The 16,065-nt window shown below is 41.0% G+C and overlaps 1 protein-coding gene across 25 annotated transcripts in view; it reads right to left on the minus strand.

Annotated features, from left to right (window-relative positions):
- LOC139747051 (uncharacterized) overlaps nucleotides 1–16,065 on the minus strand; it is a 1,040,326-nt gene that overhangs the window by 278,085 nt on the left and 746,176 nt on the right. For all 25 annotated transcript variants that reach the window (XM_071658815.1, XM_071658818.1, XM_071658817.1 and 22 more), the window contains 2 exons: nucleotides 2,861–3,118; nucleotides 2,253–2,522 (listed from right to left, as the gene is read on the minus strand). In XM_071658815.1, coding sequence (XP_071514916.1) covers nucleotides 2,253–2,522; nucleotides 2,861–3,118 — 528 coding nt within the window. The remainder of the gene's footprint in view (nucleotides 1–2,252; nucleotides 2,523–2,860; nucleotides 3,119–16,065) is intronic.

Genomic DNA, 16,065 nt, shown 5'->3' on the forward strand with positions numbered 1-16,065 from the left:
AACCCACAGACATATGTTCATCAGAAACCATGTTCCTCAGGGAAACTCGAGTTGCACTCTCCTGCTTGTGCTCTGGACATCATCCATCACCACAACACTACAAATGATTTGGAAATATAGAGAGACTGAGTGAGGAGAGAGGTTGATGAAGAGTATATATGTGTCAGAAATGGAGGGGACAAGGTGAAAATGGAGACCAAATTGGAGATGGAAGGATGAAGTGAAAAAATTTTGAGTGCTTGAGGTATGAACATGCAAAAGGGTGAAAGGTGTGCACAGGATAGAGTGCTTTGGAGTAATGTGATGTCATGCGGTGAAGTGCATTTGTGGCCAAATCACTCCACCTCCTTGCTGTGTCACTTTCTGTTGCCACTTCCCCTTTTGCCCCTTTCACCCATATTCCTATCTGTTCTCTTGTTTTTCACATATTATTGATCTTCAAAAACTTCTTATTCTTCCTCAAGTCTACCGATATTCACTCACCCCAACTCCCTCTTCTTAAACTGGGTATTTCCAGTCACCAGTCCTCTTTCATCACACAACCCCATGAGCTGTTCTCCATTTCCATTCATAATACTGAATTCTCCATGCCCCCTGATTATACCCTCAACTGCCACATCACTCTCGTTTGCATTCACATCACCCATCACTAATACCTGGTCTCTTGTATCAAAAACTTCTGACACACTCATTCAACTGCTCTCAAAACACTTGCCTCTCATGAGCTCTCTTCTCATGGCCAGGTACATAAGCACTGATATTCACCCATCTCTCACCATCCACTTTCATTTTCACCTACATCAGTCTAGAATTCTTTTCCTTACACTCTTTAACACACTTCCACAACAACTGCTCCAGGATTACTGCTATTCCTTCATAACCTTTGTCCTCTTACTAACCAGTAATTTCACTCCTGAGACATTTCCTAATTATTCTTCCCCTTTACGCTTGAGCTTTGCTTCACTTAGAGACAGAATATCCAGGTTTCGCTCGTCAAACATACTACCTGTCTCTCCTCTCTTCTCATCTTGGTTATATCCACACACTTTTAGACACCCTAGCCTGAGCCTTTAAGAAGGCTCCTTCTGTTCCATCTTTTAGAAACTGAAAATACAAGAAGGGGAGGGTTTCCAGCCACCTCCTGCTGTCCCATTCAGTCACCTTTTATGACACACAGAGAATACAGAGGTAGAATTCTTTCTCCCCTACTCTGTATATACTTAATTACTCCCTTCCCAGGATTTCCTTCTATCCTTATGAGGATTCTGCAACACTTAAAAAGCTGGTCATGTCCACTAATCAGGACTACATGTCATAGTGTTAAAATGTTGTGTGTGCATGTATGTTAAGCAAGTGCAGGCCAAATGAGTAGTAAAGTATTCATTGTCTTCTTTACAGTTGTAGTATTGTGGGCATGAAGGTCTTATGATATGATGAAGTGGTGTTTGCAGTACTGTTGTTATAGTTGATGTCTAGAGAGTAAGCAGGAGAGTGTGAGTTGTGTTTGTCTGGGGAATGTGGTTTCTGATTTGTGTGTCAGGTGGGCTGGAGTTTAAGTTTATGTTGGGAGTTTTTTTCTTTTTTAATGATTGTTGGGTTCTTTCACTGAGTACATGTTTTGTCAGTATTATATTTGTTGGGGTGGAGGATCTGTGCTTATTGAAGTGTGAAGCAGAGGTGAGCTTTTCATTTCTACTTGGGGGTTGGTGGTTGGGCTGGAAGGGGTTTAATGCTGTTCCATAGAATTGAGGAGTGAGCATGTTCAGATGGGGCAGTGTTGGGAGAACCTTTGTTTCATTGTGAAGATGCTGAGTGTTTGTACTTGGAGGCAGCAGGTGAGTATTCTCAGTCCTCTATTTTGTGTTGTTTAAAGCTGTGTTATATTTGCTTTTGAGAATTCCCCACCATCCCATACAAACAATTAATTCATTCCACTGTAAACAGTATCTCACCTGGGGATGGGGAGAAAGAATACTTCCCATGTATTGCAAGAGCTAAGGAAGGGGCAACACTTTTGTGGGAGGAGTCATGGGAATGTGTGAAAAAGTGTAAGGAAGTTAGCCCCAAACTGGTGTGGATTACAAGAGATGGCTGATTTTTATAAATGAGAGACAGAGATGGGATGTGTGCAAATGTGGCCATTGTTCATCTGCCCTTGATATTTCCTTCCTTGAAAACACAGGAAAAGTGATAAGGTGTAGAAAAACATCCCATCAAGACTTTCTTAAAACTTGATAATTTGAAAAACTCACCTTGAGGAGGCCTAACACAGATGAAACTTCCAGAATAACAAAAGCACTCGCCACGTGAGGCTTGGTAGGCAGGGGCAGCGTGGGTGTACACGGCATAGTCAGTCTCACAGGGGCGTGCCTCAACACATTCTAACACACTGCATGCTAGTTTCTCCTCAGCATGACAGAGGCACAGTTCAGAGCATTCTTCATTCTTGTAAAAGCGTTTGCCCCAGCCTTCCTTAATGTAGTCGATGGTGTTATCATTTGCATGTCGTTTCTCGCAGTACTCTGGTGAAGTTATTTTTGGATTGGCTCAAGTATTGAAAAAAATGGAAACACAGATGTTCAATCTTGTCTCAATTGAAAATATCTGAGAATCATTTTTTTTCTAATTTTGAAATTGCATTACAGATACTCAGATACTTCTTATTTACTCTAAAGTAATCTGAGTAGCTGTTTCACTACTTCATAAGTCTCAAATAATCTAAATAGCAATCATAATCATTCAAGAAAGGAAGGAAGAAAGCATATCCACAAAAGATCTTCTTTTACTACAAAAACCTCTAATGTAAAAATGGCATTAGTTTTGTATAAGAAAATTATGCACTGTGACTTAGTGGACATACTTGGTGGAAGAGTAGTGGTGGGGATGGTTGTGGTAGTGGTAGCAGGTGGCTCCAAGCCTGGGCTGAAACTATATACACCATTGTTGGTAAGAGGTGGGAATATTTCTGGTGACATGATGCTAGGGTTGAGCTCCTCAGGAGTGATGATAATACCCGTGGTAATGGTGGTAGTGGACACGATGCTAGCTGATGTGGTTACCTCTTCTCCAGGACCCAGTGCTAAAAGCATCTCACGGTGGTAATTCATCTGAGACTCAACTGAAAGATGACAATGGGTTACCACTTCACTTCATAAGAGAAAGCATAGCAAACATCATATAGTGATAACAGTAAATTAAAGTTTGGTCCTGGACCAATGACTAACCCTCTGGTACAATGTCTTGCAAATGAATGAATAGTGGTCCCATCTCATCCCACAAACATCCATACCAAAGTAATTATCTTGAAAGCTAAGTTTCATGATCTTATTCTCCAGTCTGCCTATTTTTCACCTTTCTTGTACTTTCATTTGCATTTCTTGTCCTACCTAATCTAATTTTTTATACTTGTTTGTCAGTGGCAAGTAAGGTAGTGGCAGAAACAATGAAAGACCCCCTTTTTTTTTTCTTACATCCACACTATTGCTGTCATAATATAATGCATTTACGCCAGAGTTCCCTATCCACAGTCAAGCCTGACTGACCTTTTTTGTGGTTTCCCCCAACCACTTGTTATGCCTTAGTTCAACTTCATGACATTACATTGCTCCAACTTACTTTGTCCTATGTACACCTTACACTCTTCTGCATCTTCAGGCCCTGAACACTCGATGCATCTTTCACTCCTTCCTTCCACCTCCTCCCCGGTCTCCTTTCCCTTCCTCCTTCCAGTTCCCAAATGTATTGTTTTAGTTTTTCTTCACTCATCATCCTCTTGTGTCCAGACCTTTTCAGCATCCACTTCATCTCTCTCATACATTGTATTCTTTCTCCTAAAACACCTCTCACTTACTGTATAATTTCTTATAGACTCAATCCTCCTCACACCACATTTTGTTCCCAAACATCATCTCCAACACATCAACCCTTTTGCATACTTTGTTGTCAAGAGCCAGTGCCTATTATCTGTATAATATAACTGGAACTAATATACTATCATACATACACATGTTTGCCCTCATAAACAGTAACCCCTCTTCCCAAACAATCTTCATTGCACCCAGGAACTCTTGTCACCCATCTTAATATTAACTTCCTTGGTTCCATCCACACTCATGTCCACTCCTAAGCATCTAAAAGAGTCCACTTCCTCCAGGATCTCTCCATTCAAACTCACAATCTCTCTCCCCTAAACTTAATACCCTACTTTTATTCACTTTAACTCTCAACCTTCTCCTTTCACACTTTCTCCCAAACTCAGAGACCAGCTACTGCAGTTTGTCATTTGAATCTACCATCAGTAAACAGAATCTGACCTTACCTCCCAGGCCCCTCCACCCAAAGAAACTGAAGACCTTGTCCCTGTCCCAAGATCCTTGCACTCATCTTCCTCACCACTCCATTCATAAACAGGTTAGAAAAGCCATGGTAACATTACACACCCATGCTGCATACCTACCTTCAATGGAAATCATTCACCCTCCTGTCTTCCTGCTCACACACATGCCTAACTCTACTGATAAAAGCTCCTTATTACTTTAAGTAGCTTTTCTACTACACCATGTTTCCACAAAGCATCTCCATCAATCCTATCATAAGCTTCCTCCAGATCTATAAATGCCACAAGCAGATCCTTTTGTTTCCCTTAGTAGTTCTCATACTAATTCAAAGCAAACACCTTATCCACACATCCTCTACCATTCCTGAAGTCACACTGTCTGTCCCTAGTCTGATACTCTGTGTATGCAACCACTTTCTCAGTCACCACTCTCCCTTTACAACTTATCAAGTACACTCAACAAAACTTGTATTTCCATAATTCAATCACTGAGTTTTGTCCCCATTGGCACTATAAAAGGCATTCCGCCATTCCTCACCCTGAGCTATACATAAAATGAATATCCTAACTAACCATTCAACAACATAGTCATCCTCTTTCTTGAGAAATTCAGCTGCAATCCCATCTATTCCAGCCTTTTTTTTTTTTTAGGCATCATTTTTTTTCCATCTATCTATTCTTGATGCTGTTCCCTCCAGGAACTCCCTAAAGAGAATAACCACAGTAAAAGAGTCTCCATAATTGTTGAACTCATCATACGCAAGGAATACATTATCCATTATCTCTTACCAAATCACGTGCTGTAACTCTTGCTTCACCTGCTTCTGTGTTCCATACATCCCAGATCTCCCACCCTATCATCTAACACATTCAACAACCCTTCAAAATATTCCATCTCTTCACCTCTTCGTTGCCTGTTACCACTTGCCCATCTGTTCACTTCATTAATGCTTTCACTGGTTTTGTTCTCCTCACACTATTCACCTCCTTTATGAACATTTTTTCTTTTTTATTCTAAAGTTTGCTGATACTCTATTACCACAACTCTCATTTGCCCTCTTTTTCAGTCTCTGCGCCTTCCTCTTGACCTCCTGCTGCTTTCCCTTATATATCTTTCAGTCATCTTCATTCCTTTCCTGCAGGTAACACCCGCACAACTTTCTTTTCTCCCTATTTGATAGGAACTTTTCTTCATCCCACTACTCTCCTTTCTTATATGCCCACATCCTGCTTTCTGCATACCACATACTTCTCTCACACATGTAAGCACTGCTTATTGAAATAACTCCCATTCTTCATCCACTCCCCTAGTTATGATACTTTCATCTCTTGCCATTCTTCACCAGTTCACTTCTGGTATCTACCCACACAAGCCTATTTTTCAAGCTCACTCACTTTCACTGCTCTCTTCCTATCTATATTATCTCCTCTTTTCCTGATGCCTTTACAAATTTTAACCTTTGCCTCCACTAGGAAGTGATCAGATATCATACCAGTTGCCCCTCTCTGTATATGTACATCTAAAGATCTCTCTCTATCATTTTTATAATTTGCAGTGAACTGTCTTTAGTTAGCTGAAACCAAGCAGTTGCCTGTTTAAAAATCTTTCCAAAGTATAGGTAATGAACTTTTCCAAGGATTTTGAAGGTTTGGCAAATGGTAAAGTCTGGAAATGTAAGTTATTTGTATTAAATAAAAGAGAGTTATCTAATTCTCAGTACTTTTACACTAAGATAATCATCCATTTTAAAGAGAATATATTTAATAAGGAAAAATTATTTATCTGATTTCTTCCCATAACATACAAATTTTATCATAGATGAGCATTTGCTCAAACAATAAGGAATACAGTTCTGTATTTTAAAAATTTATGACACTTGTAAAAAATTATTTTGTTAATTAACCTATATGTGTTTCTGAAAATTAAAAGAAAAAGATTTTATTTTGGAGCACTTTGATGGAGAATACATAAGGGAAGGAGTTTACATCTAAAATACTAAGAAATACAGAAATATAAAACTAATTAAACACTAGTCAAATCATTAGATTCTTAATCCAAATAAATACACTTACTCTGTAGCTGGAGGGAGTACATAGGTAGGCAGAAGGCAGATATGGGACTGACACCAAAGTCAGGGGTCATGAGGCAGTTAGGAGTACATGATATCCGCATACATGAGTATAGGATAATTTCCCCTCTACATTACAGTACAGTATAGTATTGATTTCCTGCTGAGACACTGATTCAGTGCAATATATTAATAGCTGGATGAATATGTCTTAAGTGGAGTCACACTGAGTACAGAAATTTAATATTTTTTACTGGTTCTTTAAGTCACTGAAGTTGGACACAGGGGTGGCCCTTCCTATACACTCTGTACATGCAGTGAATAGGGCCTCAACTGTTAAGGGGTCCTCTCTTGTCCCAACTGTTATATGGCAGCCTTCAAAAAGTAAGAAATGCTGTCCCAGACACCCTAAATTTGCATTTTTTTCTCCAGGACTCCCCCCTTTTCCTTCTTTTGGGGTGGGGGGTGGGGGGGTTGAAGGGTGGAATGAACTCCAAATGAAACTAAGCTTATGACCCCTGAAAGGATAGGGCCAACCCTGGGTGGATGTACCAACACCCTATTCAGAACAATTTCTTTTTTTCCTGAAGTCCCTTTTTCAAGCTTCTGCATAAGTGCTACATTCTTGAGGATAGCAAGTGTAACATGCTTATGTTTTGCAGGACTGAACTCGTCATGAGGAAGCAATCTCGTTTTGAAATCCATCGCAAGGGCTCAAATCATATAATTTGTCAGACAGGGAAAGTCACAAGCAAAATCAATGTGTTCAGTTGAACAAGGATCCTGATCCTGCAACTATAAAGTACCTGATAGAGACTCCATGACTAGTTCAATTGGTAAAAAATTACATTCAAGTATTCGTTGAAAGTCTTTATATTTGCTTAATTTGTAGCCTTAATTACTATTTTATCTATTGTTTTATTACATTTTGTGGTAAATTACATGATCCATAAGTGTAAGGTGTACACAGCATAAGATGATCCACAGGTATACATGGATGAGGAATGATGGAAGAGAAGAGCAAAAGGCCTTGACAGACTATGTGGCAGTGGATGAAAGAGTGAGAAATGCTGTGCTCGATGCCAGATTTGTGCAAGGGTTCTTTGGAGACTGAACATTTTGTGGTTCTTGTGGGGATGAGGACCAGGGAGAAGTGGAGGTACAGTATAAGGAAGAATGGAGAAGTAAAAGTGTTGGCAAGCAAGAAGGTGAATCAGAAAAAATGCAGGGAGTAGTATGAAAGGAAGGTAACTGAAAGTTAAGATGGAAGGGCAGTAAATGTAAGGATGCAGTCATATGTGAATGGGGTGTTTAGAACTTTTAGAGAAATACGATTAAGGATGTAGAATTAGTAATTGGATATAAGGTTGTTAGATACAGGAATAAAAAGGGCAATGCATGGTGGAAGAGAAGAGAAAGGCATATAGTAGTTTGCTTGAAAGGAATGTATCAATTGAAGTTCAGCCAAGGAGGAGGGAAAAATACAAAATGTGTGAGCAGAATGTTAAAAAACTGATAGAGAAAAGCAAAGGAAAAGTATATGAAGATTTTTGGAAGAAAGTTGAGTGAAAATTTTTGGGAAATGAAAAATTGTACTGGAAGGTGAGAAAGGGAAGAAGTGGATGTAAGAGTGGAAATATTAATGTAAAAAGTGAGGAGGGGAGTTACTGAATCAAGAGGAGGTGAAAGGAAGATGGAAAGAGTATTTTGAAGAATCAAAAGGAGTAAGTAAAAGGAAGATGGAAAGAGTATTTTGAAGAACTATTGAATGTGCGAGAAGGGGAGGCAGCGCTTCTTACATGCATGGGTATGGAGGATGAAAGGATAAGGACAAAAGCGCAAGAGCTTATAGCAAAAAGTGAGGTAAGAAGGGCAGGAATGAAGATGAAGGTAGGAAAGACACCTGGAGTGAATGGGATTACAGGTGAAATATGGAGGAGAAAGTGTGATAGATTGGATACATTTGATGTGTAATTTAGCATGGAAACAGAAGGTTGTGCCTGAGGATTGGGCAAAAGCTATTATTGTTCCTTTATTCAAAGGAAAAGGTGCTAAGGATGTATGTAGCAATTACAGGGGAATAAGTCTGTTAAGTATACCAGGAAAATTGTATGCAAGAATGTTGATTGACAAAGTGATGGAAGTGACTGAAAGCAGAATAAATGAGGGGCAAGGGTGTTTTTAGGAAAGATAGGGGATGTTAGGATTAGATTTTTGTGGTAAAGATGACTGTGGAAAAGTATTTACTAAAAGTAAGAAGTTGGGTGCAGCATTTATGCATTTGGAGAAAGTACATAACAGTCGAGTGGAATGCTCTATGGGATGAGATAAGAATGTATGGGGTTGGGGGAAAACTTCTGGATGGTAAGAAAGCCTTATATAGAGGAACAAATTCATTTGTAAGAGTGGATGGAGTGTTAAGTGAAAGTTTCAGTACACATATGGGTTAGGCAGTGAATGCAAGAGTTTTAGGAAGAGCGGCAAGTATGCAGTCTGTTGTGGATGAGAGAGCTGGGGAAGTGAGTCAGTTGTTCGCTGATGATACTGCGCTAGTGGCTGATTCGGATGAGAAACTGCAGAAGCTGGTGACTGAGTTTGGTAAAGTGTGTGAAAGAAGAAAGCTGAGAGTAAATGTGAATAAGAGCAAGGTTATTAGGTACAGTAGGGTTGAGGGACAAGTCAATTGGGAGGTAAGTTTGAATGGAGAAAAACTGGAGGAAGTGAAGTGTTTTTAGATATCTGGGAGTGGATCTGGCATTGGATGGAACCATGGAAGTGGAAGTGAATCATAGGGTGGGGGAGAGGGAAAAAGTTCTGGGAGTGTTGAAAAATGTGTGGAAGTCGAGAACGTTATCTTGGAAAGCAAAAATGGGTATGTTTGAAGAAATAGTGGTTCCAACAATGTTATATGGTTGCAAGGCATGGGCTATAGATACAGTTGTGTGGAGGAGGGTGGATGTGCTGGAAATGAGATGTTTGAGGACAATATGTGGTGTGAGGTGGTTTGATTGAGTAAGAATGAAAGGGTAAGAGAGATGTGTGGTGGTAAAAAGAGTGTTGTTGAGAGAGCAGAAGAGGGTGTTTTGAGATGGTTTGGTCACATGGAGAGAATGAGTGAGGAAAGATTGACAAAGAGGATATATGTGTCAGAGGTGGAGGGAACGAGCAGAAGTGGGAGACCAAATTGGAGGTGGAAAGATGGAGTGAAAAAGATTCTGAGTGATCGGGGCCTGAACATGCAGGAGGGTGAAAGGCGTGCAAAGAATAAAGTGAATTGGAACAATGTTCTATACCAGGGTGGACGTGCTGTCAATGGATTGAACCAAGGCGTGTGGAGCGTTTGGGGTAAACCATGGAAAGTTTTGTGGGGCCTGGATGTGGAAAGGGACCTGTAGTTTCGGTGCATTACACTTGACAGCTATATATCTGTGTATGTATGTATATGTATATGTTGAAATGTATAGGTATGTACATGTGCCTTTATTCATTCCCATTGCCACCTCGCCACACATGGAATACCATCCCCCTCCCCCCTCATGCGTGCGAGGTAACACTAGGAAAAGACAACAAAGGCCACATTCATTCACACTCAGTCTCTAGCTGTCATGTGTAATGCACCGAAACCACAGCTCCCTTTCCACATCCAGGCCTCACAAAACTTTCCATGGTTTACTCCAGACGCTTCACATGCCCTGGTTCAATCCACTGACAGCACGTTAACCCTGGTATACCATATCGTTCCAATTTACTCTAATCCTTCCACGCCTTTCACCCTCCTGCATGTTCAGGCCCCGATCGCTCAAAATCTTTTTCACTCCATCTTTCCACCTCCAATTTGGTCTCCCACTTCTCCTCTTTCCCTCCACCTCTGACACATATATCCTCTTTGTCAATCTTTCCTCACTCATCCTCTCCACGTGACCAAACCATTTCAATACACCTTCTTCTGCTCTCTCAACCACACTCTTTTTATTATCACACATCTCTCTTACCCTTTCATTACTTACTCGATCAAACCACCTCACACCACATATTGTCCTCAAACATCTCATTCCAACCCATCCACACTCCTCCACACAGCTCTATCTACAGCCCACGCCTCACAACCATATAACATTGTTGGAACCACTATTCCTTCAAACACTTTTGCTTTCCGAGATAATGTTCTCGCCTTCTACACATTTTTCAACACTCCCAGAACTTTCGCCCCCTCCCCCACCCTGTGACTCACTTCTGCTTCCATGGTTCCATCCGCTGCTAAATCCACTCCCAGATATCTAAAGCATTTCACTTCCGCCAGTTTCTCTCTATTCAAACTTATCTTCCATTCGACTTGTCCCTTAACCCTACTGTATCTAATAACCTTGCTCTCATTCACATTTACTCTCAGCATTCTTCTTTCACACAGTTTACCAAACTAAGTCCTCAGCTTCTGCAGTTTCTCACCTGAATCAGCCACCAGCACTGTATCATCAGCGAACAGCAACTGACTTACTTCCCAAGCCCTCTCATCCACAACAGACTGCCCCTCTCTCCAAAAGTTTTGCATTCACCTCCCTAACAGCCCCATCCATAAACAAATTAAACAGCCATGGAGACATCACACACCCCTGTGCAAACCAACATTCACTGGGAACCAATCGCTTTCCTCTCTTCCTACTCGTACACATGCCTTACATCCTCGATAAAAACTTTTCACTGCTTCTAGCAACTTGCTTCCCACACCATATATTCTTAATACCTTCCACAGAGCATCTCTATCAACTCTATCATATGCCTTCTCCAGATCCATAAATGCCACATAAAAATCCATTTGCTTTTCTAAGTATTTCTGACATACATTCTTCAAAGCAAACACCTGTTCCACACATCCTCTACCACTTATGAAACCATACTGCTTTTCCCCAATCTGATGCTCTGTACATGCTTTCACCCTCTCAATCAATACTCTCCCATATGATTTCCCAAGAATACTCAGCAAACTTATACCTCTGTAATTTGAGCACTCACCTTTATCCCTTTTTCCTGTGTACAATGGCGCTCTGCATGCATTCCGACAATCCTCAGGCACCTCACCATGAGTCATATGTACATTGAATATCCTTACCAACCAATCAACAACACAGTCACCCCCTTTTTGTTATTGAAAGAGAAGAGAGAGGCGTTTGAACGATTTTTGCAGGGAAGTAGTGCGAATGACTGGGAGACGTATAAATGAAAGAGTCGGGAGGTCAAGAGAAAGGTGCAAGTGGTGAAAAAAAGGGCAAATGAGAGTTTAGGTGAGAGAGCATCATTAAATTTTAGGGAAAATAAAAAGATGTTTTGGAAGGAGGTAAATAAAGTGTGTAAGACAAGAGAACAAGTGGGAACATCGATGAAGGGGGCTAATGGGAAGGTAATAACAAGTAGTGGTGAAGTGAGATAGAGATGGAGTGAGTATTTTGAAGGTTTGTTGAATGTGCTTGATGATAGAGTGGCAGACATAGGGTGTTTTGGTCAAGGTGGTGTGCGAAGTGAGAGGGTCAGGGAGAATGGTCTGGTAAACAGAAATTAAGGTAGTGAAAGCTTTGTGAACGATGAAAGCTGGCAAGGCGGCGGGTTTGGATGGTATTGCAGTGGAATTTATTAAAAAAGGGGGTGAATGTGTTGTTGACTGGTTGGTAAGGATATTCAGTTTATGTATGGTTCATGGTGAAGTGCCTAAGGATTGGCGGAATGCATGCACAGTACCATTGTACAAAGGGAAAGGGGATAAAGGTGAGAGTTCAAATTACAGTGGTATAAGTTTGCTGAGTATTTCTGGGAAATCATATGGGAGGGTATTGACTGAGAAGGTAAAGGCATGTACAGAGCATCAGATTGGGGAAGAGCAGTGTGGTTTTGGAAGTGGTAGAGGATGTGTGGATCAGGTGTTTGCTTTGAAGAATGTATGTGAGAAATACTTAGAAAAACAGATGGACTTTTATGTAGCATTTATGGGTCTGGAGAATGCATATGATAGATTTGATAGAGTGTATGGTGTGGGAAGTAATCTGCTTGAAGCAGTGAAAAGTTTTTATCAAGGATGTAAGGCATGTGTACAAGTAGGAAGATAGGAAAGTGATTGGTTCCCAGTGAATGTCGGTTTGTGGCAGGGGCACATGATGTCTCCATGGTTGTTTAATTTGTTTATGGATGGGGTTGTTAGGGAGGTGAATGCAAGAGTTTTGGAAAGAGGGGCAAGTATGAAGTCTGTTGGGGATGAGAGAGCTTGGGAAGTGAGTCAGTTGTTGTTCGCTGATGATACAGCGCTGGTGGCTGATTCATGTGAGAAACTGCAGAAGCTGGTGACTGAGTTTGGTAAAGTGTGTGTCCTAACCTAACCTAATAACCTTGCTCTTATTCACATTTACTCTTAACTTTCTTCTTTCACACACTTTACCAAACTCAGTCACCAGCTTCTGCAGTTTCTCACATGAATCAGCCACCAGCGCTGTATCATCAGCGAACAACAACTGACTCACTTCCCAAGCTCTCTCATCCCCAACAGACTTCATACTTGCCCCTCTTTCCAAAACTCTTGCATTCACCTCCCTAACAACCCCATCCATAAACAAATTAAACAACCATGGAGACATCACACACCCCTGCCGCAAACCTACATTCACTGAGAACCAATCACTTTCCTCTCTTCCTACACGTACACATGCCTTACATCCTCGATAAAAACTTTTCACTGCTTCTAACAACTTGCCTCCCACACCATATATTCTTAATACCTTCCACAGAGCATCTCTATCAACTCTATCATATGCCTTCTCCAGATCCGTAAATGCTACATACTAATCCATTTGCTTTTCTAAGTAATTCTCACATACATTCTTCAAAGCAAACACCTGATCCACACATCCTCTACCACTTCTGAAACCACAGTGCTCTTCCCCAATCTGATGCTCTGTACATGCCTTCACCCTCTCAATCAATACCCTCCCATATAATTTACCAGGAATACTCAACAAACTTATACCTCTGTAATTTGAGCACTCACTCTTATCCCCTTTGCCTTTGTACAATGGCACTATGCACGCATTCCGCCAATCCTCAGGCACCTCACCATGAGTCATACATACATTAAATAACCTTACCAACCAGTCAATAATACAGTCACCCCCTTTTTTAATAAATTCCACTGCAATACCATCCAAACCTGCTGCCTTGGCGGCTTTCATCTTCCGCAAAGCTTTTACTACTTCTCTGTTTACCAAATCATTTTCCCTAACCCTCTCACTTTGCACACCACCTCGACCAAAACACCCTGTATCTGCCACTCTATCATCAAACACATTCAACAAACCTTCAAAATACTCACTCCATCTCCTTCTCACATCACCACTACTTGTTATCACCTCCCCATTTGCGCCCTTCACTGAAGTTCCCATTTGCTCCCTTGTCTTACACACTTTATTTACCTCCTTCCAGATGATCTTTTTATTCTCCCTAAAATTTAATGATACTCTCTCACCCCAACTCTCATTTGCCCTCTTTTTCACCTCTTGCACCTTTCTCTTGACCTCCTGTCTCTTTCTTTTATACATCTCCCACTCAATTGCATTTTTTCCTTGCAAAAATCGTCCAAATGCCTCTCTCTTCTCTTTCACTAATAATCTTACTTCTTCATCCCACCACTCACTACCCTTTCTAATCAACCCACCTCCCACTCTTCTCATGCCGCAAGCATCTTTTGCGCAATCCATCAGTGATTCCCTAAATACATCCCATTCCTCCCCCACTCCCCTTACTTCCATTGTTCTCACCTTTTTCCATTCTGTACTCAGTCTCTCCTGGTACTTCCTCACACAAGTCTCCTTCCCAAGCTCACTTACTCTCACCACCCTCTTCACCCCAACATCCACTCTTCTTTTCTGAAAACCCGTACAAATATTCACCTTAGCCTCCACAAGATAATGATCAGACATCCCTCCAGTTGCACCTCTCAGCACATTAACATCCAAAAGTCTCTCTTTCGTGCGCCTGTCAATTAACATGTAATCCAATAACGTTCTCTGGCCATCTCTCCTACTTACATACGTATGCTTATGTATATCTCGCTTTTTAAATTAGGTATTCCCAATCACCAGTCCTTTTTCAGCACATAAATCTACAAGCTCTTCACCATTTCCATTTACAACACTGAACACCCCATGTATACCAATTATTCCCTCAACTGCCACATTACTCACCTTTGCATTCAAATCACCCATCACTATAACCCGGTCTCGTGCATCAAAACCACTAACACACTCATTCAGCTGCTCCCAAAACACTTGCCTCTCATGATCTTTCTTCTCATGCCAAGGTGCATATGCACCAATAATCACCCATCTCTCTCCAACTTTCAGTTTTACCCATATTAATCGAGAATTTACTTTCTTACATTCTATGACATACTCCCACGACTCCTGTTTCAGGAGTACTGCTACTCCTTCCCTTGCTCTTGTCCTCTCACTAACCCCTGACTTTACTACCAAGACATTCCCAAACCACTCTTCCCCTTTACCCTTGAGCTTCGTTTCACTCAGAGCCAAAACATCCAGGTTCCTTTCCTCAAACATACTACCTATCTCTCCTTTTTTCACATCTTGGTTACATCCACACACATTTAGACACCCCAGTCTGAGCCTTCGAGGAGGATGAGCACTCCCCGCGTGACTCCTTCTTCTGTTTCCCATTTTAGAAAGTTAAAAAATACAAGGAGGGGAGGATTTCTGGCCCCCCGCTCCCGTCCCCTCTAGTCGCCTCCTACGACACGCGAAGAATGCGTGGGAAGTATTCTTTCACCCCTATCCCCAGGGATAATATATATATATATACATATATATGTTTTTTTTTTTGTTTTTTTTTGCTTTGTCGCTGTCTCCCGCGTTTGCGAGGTAGCGCAAGGAAACAGACGAAAGAAATGGCCCAACCCACCCCCATACACATGTATATACATACATGTGTCGGAGGTGGAGGGAACGAGGAGAAGAGGGAGACCAAATTGGAGGTGGAAAGATGGAGTGAAAAAGATTTTGTGTGATCGGTGCCTGAACATGCAGGAGGGTGAAAGGAGGGCAAGGAATAGAGTGAATTGGAGCGATGTGGTATACCGGGGTTGACGTGCTGTCAGTGGATTGAATCAAGGCATGTGAAGCGACTGGGGTAAACCATGGAAAGCTGTGTAGATATGTATATTTGCGTGTGTGGACGTATGTATATACATGTGTATGGGGGTGGGTTGGGCCATTTCTTTCGTCTGTTTCCTTGCGCTACCTCGCAAACGCGGGAGACAACGACAAAGAAAAAAAAAAAAAATACATATATATATACATACACATGCACACGCACATATACACACACACACACACATATACATGTGTATATATATGAAAAAGTAAGAAATAATTTAGAAAACTGAAACTTCTAGCTTGAAATGAAATGAGAAAATGAATGTCACATAATGGTTCAACCTCTGGCTATGGAAAAAGGAAATGTATATATATATATATATATATATATATATATATATATATATATATATATATATATATATATTGTTGACTGGTTGGTAAGGTTATTTAATGTATGTATGACTCATGGTGAGGTGCCTGAGGATTGGCGGAATGTGTGCATAGTGCCATTGTA

This window comes from Panulirus ornatus, chromosome 67 (genome assembly GCF_036320965.1).
Source record: "Panulirus ornatus isolate Po-2019 chromosome 67, ASM3632096v1, whole genome shotgun sequence".
Lineage (NCBI taxonomy): Eukaryota > Metazoa > Arthropoda > Malacostraca > Decapoda > Palinuridae > Panulirus > Panulirus ornatus.